Source organism: Rhincodon typus, chromosome 34, assembly GCF_021869965.1.
Source record: "Rhincodon typus isolate 14 chromosome 34, sRhiTyp1.1, whole genome shotgun sequence".
Lineage (NCBI taxonomy): Eukaryota > Metazoa > Chordata > Chondrichthyes > Orectolobiformes > Rhincodontidae > Rhincodon > Rhincodon typus.
Genome location: NC_063365.1, coordinates 21,862,288 through 21,874,328, shown reverse-complemented (window position 1 = coordinate 21,874,328; position 12,041 = coordinate 21,862,288). Strand labels below are relative to the sequence as shown.

Sequence of the window (12,041 nt, the reverse complement as noted above, 5' to 3'; positions counted from 1 at the left end):
CCTCCGTAGTTTTTACTCATTCGTGGGACGTGAGCATCCCAGGCTGGGTCCAGCATCTATTGCCTGTCACTAGTTGCCCCTTGAGAAGGTGCTGGTGAGCTGCCTATTTCAACCACTGCAGTCCATGTGCTAGTGGGTTGACCCACATTGCTGTTAGGGAGGGAATTCCAGAATTTTGACCCAGCCACAGCGAAGGATCGACGATATATTTCCAAGTCAGGATTGTGAGTGGCTTGGAGGGGAACTTGCAGGGGTTGGTGTTCCCATGTATCTGCTGCCCTTGTCCTTCTGGATGGAAATGATTGTGAATTTGGAAGGCGCTGTTGGAGGAGCCTGAGTGAGTTACTGTGGTGCATCTTTCTCATACAGTATACTGAAGGTAGCTCAAGTGGCCTGGCATGAAGAAATGCCCTCACTGGACGTTAGTGCAAGGCCAGAAGGGGTAATACTCAATTCTGTTTTGTTTCCTGACTTCACAGAATTGTTACAGCACAGGAGACCATTTGGACCATTCGCAGGGCGAACTGTCATTGACAAATTGTTACACCTCGTGCAGGTTCCCCTCCATCTCCCACAGCATTCTTACTTGTAAACATATTACTATTCCTTAAGTGTCGCTGGGTCAAAATCCTGCAACTAACAATATCATGGGTCTACCTAAAGAGGTTCAAGAATACAGTTCACTAGCACCTTCTCAAGGGCCAATTAGGGATGGGCAATAAATGTCCCACAATTGAATACAAACAATGAAGGGAGAGCCCAAGTGCAGCCGACAGGTAATATTAATTCTTGAATTAGGGTTAGATGAAGAAACCATTCCTAGTTTTGTGTTTTTGGAGTATGAGCCCAGATTCCATCAACCACCTGGTGAGCAGGCGGGCTCGTTCTGCTTCAAGTGTGCAAGAACGGGGAATGCTGGAGAAACTCAGTAGGTCTACCAGAGTCTGTGGAGAGAGAAACAGAGTTAACGTTTCAAGTCCGGTCCAGTTCAGAAAATCGGTCACCGGACTTGCAACATTAACTCTGCCTTCTTCCCACAGATGCAGCCAGATCTGCCGAGTCTCTCCAGCTATTTCTACTTTTGTTTCAGATCTTCTGCACCTGCAGTTCTTTGCAGTATTTGTGCTTTCATTGTGTTGGCTGTATAGGAGGTGGACTGCAGCAGCTGCAGGTTTGATTTGGTTTATTGTCACGTGTACTGAAGAACAGTGAAAAGATTTGTTTGTGAGCAGCACAGGCAGATCATAGTAAGCAAGGGCATACAGATCATAGGATGGAAAAACTTGGACTGAGTAAGGCATACAGGTTACACCGCACAGGATGCATATGAGCCAAGATCAACATTAACAAGATGAACATTGTTTGAGGTTAGAAAGTCCATTTATCAGTCTAATAACAGAAGGGAAGAAGCTGTTCTTGAACCTAATGGTGCATGTGTTCAAGTTCTGTATCTCCCGCCTGCTAGAAGCGGTTATAGGAGAGTATTACTGGGTGCAATGGGTCTTTGATGATGTTGGCAACCTTTCTACGGCAGCGAGCCATATAAACGGAGTCCACGGATGGAAGATTGGCTTCCGTGATGGTCTGGACTATGCACACCACCTTCTGTAGTTTCCTAGGGCCCTGGGCAGAGAAGGTGCCATACCAGGCCATTATGCACCCGGACAGTATGTTTTCTATGGTGCATCTATAGAAGTTGCTGAGGATCCTTATGGACATGGCCAAATTTCCTGAGCTGCCTGAGGTAGAAGAGGCGTTGTTGTAATAACAAGGTGTGGAGCTGGGGGAGCACAGCAGGCCAGGCAGCATCAAAGGAGCAGGAAAGCTGACGTTTCAGGAATTTCTGAAGAAGGGTCCCGACTCGAAACGTCAGCTTTCCTGCTCCTCTGATTCTCCCTGGCCTGCTGTGTTCCTTCAGCTCCATACCTTGTTATCTCAGACTCCAGCATTGGCAGCTCTTACTATCTCAGAGGCATTGTTGTGCCTTCTTGATCATCACATCCACATGGGAAATCCAGGACAGGTATTGGCTGTTAGCGGCTCACCACCGTCTTCTCAAGGGGTCACTGGGATGGGCAGTAAATGCTGGCCCAGCCTGACACCCCTGCATCTCCCAAATGAATAAACAAAACACATCAGCGGATGAACGTGTGTCTATAAGTTTCATTCTGACCTTTAATTATGTTGGCGATGGACACTTTTCATTGCATTGCTCCGTCCAATGTTGTTGTGACCCTTTAAATGAAGGCAATAACTAAGTGAAGTTTGGATTGTCGTAATGTCAGAGCTATATTTCAGAATAAAAATAATCAATTCTGTTCAACTGTTTTGACTTCTGTCTTTGTCAGGCTGATGCCAGGTTACACACACAATAGAAACAATGTCTGAAGATTATTGCCAATGCCAGAACTGATTGCTGTTCAATTGATTAGATTAGATAATATTGTAATGCTAATGAACAAAGCCCATTATACAGAGCTGTGTCAGATTTCCCGATCAACAGTGGATATTTATATTTTATTCGTTTATGGGATGTGCCATCGCTGGCAAGGCTGGCATTTGTTGCCCGTCCCTAAGTTCCATTGAACTGAGTGGGTTGCCCAACCCTTTCAAAGGGCTGTCAAGAGTCAACCACATTGCTATGGGCCTGGAGTCACGTGTAGGCCAGACCAGGTCAGAATGGCAGATAAAAGCAAAATACTGCAGATGCTGGAGTTCTGAAATAATAGCAGAAATTGCTGGAGAAACACAGCAGGTTCTGTGGAGAGAGAAACAGAGTTAATGTTTCAAGTCCAATACAGCTCTTTTTCAGAGCTCTGTTTCTGACTCTGCAGGTGGTGCCAGAACTGCAGAGTTTGTCCAGCATTGTATGCTTTTGTTTCAGATTGCCAGCATCTGCAGTATTTTGCTTTTATTCCCTCAGGGTATTTGCCTGGGCCTCAGGATCACCAAACACACCTAACTGTGTACCTCTTTGACCGATCTTTAGGTCCTTTGTCTGAATATCTCCTGATGGAAACTTGGCGACAAATTCTATTTGATAATCCTCCAGCAAAGTGCATTTTACTGTGTCAAATGCACTGTAAAAATGCAAGTTGTTGTTGGTGTTCATGTCACTAACTCTCCAGGATTCTCTCTCCCTCTGATTTGGTGCAGCTAACTCCCTGTGGAAGAATAACAGTTATTCCATTGTCAGATGATCAGGGAAACAGCACTGTCCAAAGTTCCAGGAGGACTTCTGGTGTTGGCTGTTCATTTCTAAACTGTTTTTCTTTTCTCTTTCTCTTTTGCTGTTCAGGAGGTGGTGACATTGGAAGAGGAGAATTTAAATACCCCCTGCTACTGTCAGCTGGACCCCCAGTCCTGCCACATTCTGCTCGACCAGTTGGGCACGTATGCCCTCGTTGGAGAGTCTGTCTCCAGGTCAGCCATTAAAAGACTCCAGCTCGCCATATTTGCACCCATCTCATGTACATCTCTGGAGTACAGCCTTAAAGTGTACTGTGTGGACGACACTCCAGATGCTTTAAAGGTATCTGTTATATTGTAAACTCCTCCACATCCATTCTCAGCTTTTGACATGCCTCTTTGTGAAAGTGACCCTCTCTTTATCGCCTTGTTTTTGTTTTAGCGTCACACAGCAAGGTCTTTATCAGGGAATTAAAACCTTCTGGATATTGATTTTGATAACTTCAGATTGGAACTGCCCCTCCGATTTCATGCAGGATCTGTTTCAGCTGTTTACATCTCCACTACACTCATCTATTCCTCTCCTTCCTGTCCCATTATCACCCTTTTTTTCCCCTCTCCTACCATCATCCCTTTTATCATTTAATCACTCCCTGCACCGTCCAGGCTGTAATGATTTGAAAGCTTGGCTGTACTGGTTAACTTATAGAACACAATGTTTTATTGCAACCAATAACACTTATTGACAAAGTACATTACATGGTATTTACATGCTTCGTTACCCCATTCAGCAGTGTATCATGTTAGGGTCTAACTCCGCCCTTGACTTGACAAGTCGGTCACATGACTCCTCCCTCAGTGGTTGTCTCTTAAATGGGCCAATCAGCATCAAGGGTGACTGACTTCTCTTTCGGGTTGACTGGATTCTGAGATGCCTGATAAACACAACCCATGGTGTGCAGACACTGCCGCATGTAAATACATTCATCCTTACTTTACCCACTGGATTTATTAATAACTATAAGATAGTTATAACTTCTTGTGAAGGGTCAGGTAGGTTGGAGGTTTACATGCTCCTTCCAAGGTCTCAAGTCCCCCTCCACATGTTCCTGCTGAAGGGTCTTCGCATGTTCCATTCTTTCCCAAATTAATCTTCCAGATTTTGGCCAATCACTAGTCAGAGCCTCCTTTGAGTCATTTGACCTCTTCAAGAATGATTTAGGGAACATCCCTGAAACATGTTGGATGTCTTCCTGTGAGTTTCCTACCATGATCAAGGTCATTCTTGTTCATACGTCATAGAAAGTCCCTACATTGTGGGAGCAGGCCATTTGGCCCATCAAGTCCACACCATCCCTCCGAAGAGCATCCCACCCAGACCAACCTTAACCCTCTAACCCTGCATTTCTCATGGCTAATCCGAGCCTGCACATCCCTGGAGACTATGGGACAATTTAGCATTGCCAGTCCACCCTAACCTGCACATCTTTGGACTGTGGGCGGAAACTCATGCAGACACAGGGAGAATGTGCAAACTCCACACAGTCAGTTGCCTGATGGTGGAATTGAACCCAGGTCCCTGACGCTGGGAGGCAGCAGTGCTAACCACTGAGCCACCGTGCCACCCTTGTTCTTCACTCTGGTTCTGTACTTGCTTCAAGACAGATAAATCCCTAACTTCTCCCTGCCCCAATGGAAGGTTTAAACCTGAAATGTTAACACCACTGGATCTCCCCCCTCTTCAGGTGCTGCCTGGCCTTCATTTTCTGAGTTTATTTCAGAATTCCTGCATCGATGTGTTTGTCCTTTGAATCTTTGTTCACACTTCCTGGAAACTGAGTTGAAATGGAGCGTGTACCATCTATTGCCCTCAGTGCCTCAGTGGGAGCATTCAAAGTCCACCTGTCTGATGAATATGGTATTTGGACGGAAGTAGTGTGCAGGAATATGGGGAAAAGCCAGGAGATTGGCACTCGGGGATAGAACAGCTGCAGAAATGATGGAACAAATGGCCTCCTCAGTAGTGGAACAGCTCTGTGCTTTTGTGAATGGGTTGGCCAAGGTGGATATGGAGAAGTGTATCCATTTGTGGAAGAATCCAAAGCCAGGGGTCATGACAACAAGATAGTTACTAAATCCAGGGGGAAAAACAAGGAGGAATTTCTTTACTCAAGAGAATGATTGGGACACAAAACCCTCAATCTCAGAGCGTCTCTGGGTAATTAGCTTAGATGCATTCAAGAGGCAACTAGATGAGTGCATGAGAGAAAGGAGAATGGTAAGATATTGCTGAATGGAAGAGAGGAATATAAATGCCAGTGTAGACTAGATGGGCCAAATGACTGTGGACACAAGAACAGGCCATTCATCTCCTCCAACCTACTCTGCTGTTCTCAATCAAGGCTGATCATCTACCTCAACAGCATATTCCCACACTATCCCCATAACCTTTGATGTCACCAGCAAGTAGAAATCTCACAATCCAATTTACTTAATAACCAGCCTTCCACAGCCCTCTGGGGTAGAGAATTTCACCACACTGTGTATCTGAGGACACATGTTCTTGGTCAACAAAAGTTCTGTAAGGCGTTGGTTGTGGCCCAGGCTGGTTTAAGGTGACAGATTCCAGTTCCCCCAAGGCTACCACTCAATCAGTAAAATAAAAGCAAAATATTGCAGACACTGGAAATCATAGAGTCATACAGGATGGAAACAGAGCCTTCGGCCCAACTTGTCCACGCCAAACAGATTTCGCAAACTAAACTGGTCCCATTTGCCTGCATTTGTCCTATATCCCTCTTAATCTTTTCTACTCATCTGAAACAATTACAGAGAATGCTGGAGAAACTCAGCAGATCTGGCAGCATCTGTAGAGAGAGAAACAGAGTTAAAGTTCCGAGTCCAGTATGACTCTCGATAGGAACTCTAGTCTGAACCAGAGTCATACTGGACTTGAAGCGTTAATTCTGTTTCTGTCTCCACAGATGCTGTCAGACCTGCTGAGGTTCTCCAGCTTTCATCAATGAATCGATTAAAAGCTGACCGTTTTCACATTTTTTGTTTTCTTTCATCTGTCTCCCAACAGGAAGTGCTGGAGCTGGAGAGGACTCTGGGAGGTTACCTGCTTGAGGAACCCAAGATGCTGCTGTTCAAGGACAGTTACCACAATCTTCGGCTTTCCATCCACAATATCCCCCACTCACTGTGGAGAAGCAAATTGCTCGCCAAATATCAGGTAGGGCTTAAATTGTCACGCCTCCAGCACCGCTTGCAGAGAATAAAGAACTTGTTGTTTGCACTTTGACTTATTCATTCAGAATTTTATGTTCAGCTGGAGCAAGAACAGCAACTGAACTGAAAGTATTTATTTGTCTGTTGGATTGTTGGGAATCAGTAACTTGCAACCTCCCATTCAGCCCTCAGCCTGCTCCTTGATAGCTTCTAGTGCCACATCCTTACCATAGACTGATTAAAACTGATAGTTGAGAAAGGGCATGGGGAAGTCAGAGTAAAGTCTCCCACGTTTTTGTTACTATCCCACTGACAGTTAGGAACTGAACAAACCTCAGACTGGACAGGTTCCTCCATGTGTCTATATAGATTGTAGTGGTTGAGTATTTTGTGGCACTGCCCTGTCTGCTGGGGAGGTGTAAATAAACAGAGGAAATATGGGCAGGAGTAGATCATTCGGCCCCTTTAACCTGTACACCATTCTTGTGGTTGGTTGACTCGCGAGTTGGTTTGTTGTTTCACAGACGTTTCATTACCCTGCTGGGTAACATCATCAGTGCAGCCTCCAATGAAGCGCCGTTGTGTTTTCCCACCTGTTATTTAAACTCTGGTGTCTGTTGAGCTGGATTACCTCACTTCCAGTTTTCCTTCGCAGTGGAGTGTATATGGGGTCAAGTTCTGTGCATTTGTTGATGGCTTTCTTTGTGGAGAATGGTGTCCACCATTCTATACGATCATGGTCAATCTTCTGCCTCAGCTCCAGTTTCCTGCCTGCCCTCCCTCCACATGCCTTGATTTTTAATCAGGGAAGGCAAAGAGAAAAGACAGGAAAATAGAGTTCAGGATTATCAGATCAACCACAATTTTAATCTGTAGTGAATCTAACTTGATGGGCTGAATGGCCTGTTTCTGGTCCGACAGCTTATCGTTTTATCTTGCCTGAGAGGCCTGTCCCAGCCTTACACATTGGATTTTGATTTGGGCTTTATTGTCACGTGTACTTGAGTACAGGAGTACAGTGAAAAGTGTATAATGTCACCACACACGGTGTTTTCTTAGGTACAAATGGACAGAGGTACAAAAAATGCAGGTGCAAAGTCGTAAGAGAAATACAGTTAAAATGTTAAGCATCACCTTCACAGAATAAGTAGGAAAAAAAGAAATAAGGTTATATTTAATATTAAAGTCCCTCTTAACTTTAACTAGAAAAATGAAGGAATTATGTTAAAACTTCAGCAGGCATTGACGAGTCCTTAGCTCGCTCTCCGGAAGACCTGAGCTGTATGTTCTCACTGCCAGAGATATCAGGGCAGCTCCCTCATCGCTCGCTCTTCCCGTGCTGGGAATATATTCAGCGCTGGAGACTCCACAATCCTCAGGCAGAGAGATTTTCAATTATTTACACAACCCTCTGCATGAACACATTTCTCAGGCCGAAACGATCTCCCAACACGACTGTGACCCTGCACGCCTTTGGTTCAAAATTGCTGAGTCGTGACAGCGAGTATATGTTGACCTCACTCAATGCACCGCGCGGCATTCCGAGTGCGACTCACTGCCGGTGTTGAGTGAGCTGACCTCGGCAGTGAGGTCAGAGGTCTCCAGCTGGTGGAGAGGTAAGCTGTCAATGAGGATTCCCGCTCGCGTACCCACCCCCCCAACTAGCACCACCCCCCCAACTAATGCCCAGTGTCTCACTGTTGAAAATGTCCGAATTGTGATGCCTCCCTTGGTTGAACAGGGCTCCTCAGTTGGTTTTGTGAGCAAAGGCTGTATTGAGTCACATTTCAGAGTCAGCCTTTAGAAGAGAGAAGGTAATGAATTCTGAAGGGAGAAGTTTTAGAGTTCTGAAAAATCCAGTGCCTTCTGACCTAGTTTTCCTGCACATACCTGGTGAGATTTTGACACTGAAATATAAATTATTTCCTCCCCTACTAGTAATATTAAATACTTAATGTCATGCTTGTCTCTGCTAGCCAGGAAAACTGCCACAGGGTCAAGTTTCTAAGGAAACTGTGGCCAGCAATGTAGAGGCATGGAGTGCACACCTTTTTGATAATTTTCTCGTGTATTATAGAATCCCTGCAGTGTAGAAGCTGTTCAGTCCATCCAGTCCACACCGCCCCTCCGAAGAGCATCCCACCCAGTCCCATTGTCCCCCACCCTGTACCTGTAACCCTGCATTTCCCATGGCTAAACCCACCTAACCTGCATATCCCTGGACACTATGGGTAATTTAGCATGGCCATATCTTGCACATCTTGGTATGTGAGAGGAAACAGAAGCACCCAGAGAAAATGCACACAGACACAAAGAGAGTGAGGCTGGAATCGCACCTGGGTCCCTGGTGCTGTGAGGCAGCAGTACTAACCACTGAGTCACTGTGTAGGAGGCAACACAGCGACTAGATGCAGCTGGGGACACCATCCAGGGTTAAACTTACTTACAATCATTTGCCTTCTTTTGTTGCCACACATGGGTATTTCTCCTTGCTGTTCCTTGCTGTTAATTCCCAATTGTGACGTACCTTGTAACAGATTTCAGATGAAGCCAATGTATTCCCTGGGGCTACCTAGTAATGTGTAATTTTAGTTCATTAATTCATGGGAATTTCACCAAGACTCCTTAGATACCACTTCCCAAGCTCTCAACCAGGTCCATCTAGAAAGACAAGGGCAGCAGATACATGGGAACACTACTCCCTTGCAAGTTCCCCTCCGAGCCACTCGCCATCCTGACTTGGAAATATATCGCCATTCCTTCGCTGTCATTGCATCAAAATTTCTTCCTAACAGCATTAAGGGTCTACCTGTTCCAAATGGACTGCAGTGGTTCAAGAAGGCAGCTCATCACCACCTTCTCCTGGGCAATTAGCAAGACATTGCTGGTCCAGCCAGCAATAACCACTTCCCATGAATGACTTTTTTTTAAGTGCCATTGCTAGCTGAGCCAACATGCCCATTTCCCATCCCTAATTCTGATTGACAAGGTGGTGGTGAGTTATCTTTTTGAACCGCTGCAGTGGCAGGGATATAGGGACACCCACAATACAGTTAGGGAATTGCAGGATTTTGACCCAGTGACACTGGAGGAATGGTGATATATTTCCAAGTCAGAATCAAGAGTTACGTGGAGGTGAACTTTCAGATGGCTGTGTTCCCATGTATCTGCTACTGCTGTCCTTCTAGATAGAAGTGTTTGCTGGTTTGCCAATTTGTTATTCACGTTCTCAGCCTCTGATATGCTGTAGCTCTGTTAAACATGCTTCTTGAAGTTGGCTTAAAATGATCGTCTCAGGATTGTCACAAAAACAGATTAAAAGCTTCGCAGAGGAATCACCACTGAATTAGTCACTGGCCAAATAATACAGAGACGTGCTTTCTTTCATAAAGAAATGGGTTCAAATTCTAGCGAAGCATTTTGGGAATTTAAATCCAACTAATTAAATAATTGCAGAATTAAACGCTAGTCTCAGTACAGATGCCATGAAGCAATCATATTGTCATGTCTTTTAGGGAAGGAGATCTGCTGTGTTTACCTGGTCAAGTCTACATGTGACTCGAGACCCCGTCAATGTGATTGAGTCAAAGCTCCCTCTGACATGGCTGAGCCAGTCATTCTGTTGTGTTATCAATTCTGGCCAAACTTGGAAGGATAATAATTGAAATTTTAATTCCAGTTCAACTTATCCTCGGTCATCGCCCTCCACACACCACCGCACCCACCCCCCCCACCAAGGAGATCTGCAATACTGACAAACACTTTCCAGGGGACCCCCTGTAAATACTGACACACTCCCCCGAGTGTATCCTGTAAATATTGACACACTCCCCCCTGGATGTACACTGTAAATACTGACACACTCCCCCCTGGGACACCCCTGTAAATACTAACACTCCCCCCTGGGTGTACCCTGTAAATACTGACACACTCGCCTCTGGGTGCACCCTGTAAATACTGACACACCCCCAGCTTAGTTTACCCTGTAAATACTGACACACTTCCCCCTGGGTGCACCCTGTAAATACTGACACACTCCCCACTGGGTGCCCCCTGTAAATACTGACGCATTCCCCCTGGGTGTGCCCTGTAAATACTGACACACACCCCCCCGGGTGTACCCTGTAAATACTGACACACTCCCCTCTGGGTGCACCCTGTAAATACTGACACATTCCCCCTGGGTGTGCCCTGTAAATACTGACACTCCCCCTGGGTGCACCCTGTAAATACTGACACACTCCCTCCTGGGTGTACCCTGTAAATACTGACACACTCCCCCCTGGGTGTACCCTGTAAATACTGACACACTCCCTCCTGGGACCCCCCTGTAAATACTGACACACTCTCCCCTGGGTGTACCCTGTAAATACTGACACACTCCCCCTGGGTGTACCCTGTAAATACTGACACACTCCCCCCTCGGTGTACCCTATAAATATTAACACACTCCCCCCTGGGTGTACCCTGTAAATACTGACACACTCCCCCCTGGGGACCTCTTGTAAATACTGACACAGTTGCCAGGAGTTTCATGTCCTCTGTTCAAACTAAAACATAAAACAATTTGATATTTTCTTTTAGTGAGAAATAAAAGGTCACTCAACAAATAAGGGATAGAGAGAAATCATAACTCTCCTCAATTCTGTGTTCCCCATATCCCTAACCCCAGGGTTTCGCAGTTCAGAAAGATTTGTTTTAGATATGTCCCAAAATTTGCAACATTTTTATATTGATTTATTTTTCAACCGTTCCTGTTTCTCTCAATGAATAGATTGAATGAAAATAATGAAGTGTCACTCTCCCTCTCCTGTCTTGCTCTCCTCTCTCTCCAATCTCATCTCATTCATCCTCTCTGCCCTGTCCTCTCTCCCTCCTTTCCCTTTCTGCTCTCTCACTCCCCCATTTTTCCTGTCTCTCTCTCTCTTTCCTTTTCCCTTTTGCTCTTCCCTTTCTCACTACTCTCCCTTTCCTCTCCCTCTCCTCTCTCTCTATCTCTCACTTTCTCTCTTTCGGCCTCTTGTGTATTCCAGGAAATCCCATTTTACCATATCTGGAGTGGTACCCAGAGAGCACTGCACTGCACCTTCTCACTAGAGCGATACAGCCTGGCATCAACTGAATTCTCCTGCAAAATCTGTGTCCGACAGGTGGAGGGAGAGGGTCAGATTTTCCAGCTACATACAACCATTGAAGAGGTAAGAGAACAGGAAGATGAAGAATGATTCGAAGCTGTGATCACAAATCTCCAACATAGTCTGGTTATTGAAGATAAATAAACTATTAACTGTACCTCAAAAAGTAAAAGTTGCCAGGGTTTTATCAACACATACGGCCGCGCTCTCTTTAGAGAGAGAGACCGAGAGAGAGCACTGTTGCAGATTTAACCTGAGGGTCACCACATCTCAGACAGTGAGAGAGAGGTTGAGAAGGAGAGTCCTTAATAGCAACTGCAGCTGGTGGCAGGATCGAACTCATTCTGTTGGCATCACTCTGCATTAGATACAGTCATCCAACCAACTGAGCTAAACCAAAAGGAGAGGTACAGGATGCTGAGGGATGACATATAAATGATAAATAAAAACCAAAAGAACTGCGGATGCTGTAAATCAGGAACAAAA

General features: G+C 45.4%; 1 protein-coding gene across 1 annotated transcript in view; it reads left to right on the top strand.

The window, feature by feature from the left end:
• unc5b (unc-5 netrin receptor B) overlaps positions 1-12,041 on the top strand; it is a 256,526-nt gene that overhangs the window by 237,644 nt on the left and 6,841 nt on the right. Inside the window, exons 11-13 of the mRNA XM_048616205.1 lie at positions 3,299-3,532; positions 6,275-6,424; positions 11,454-11,618. Coding sequence (XP_048472162.1) covers positions 3,299-3,532; positions 6,275-6,424; positions 11,454-11,618 — 549 coding nt within the window. The remainder of the gene's footprint in view (positions 1-3,298; positions 3,533-6,274; positions 6,425-11,453; positions 11,619-12,041) is intronic.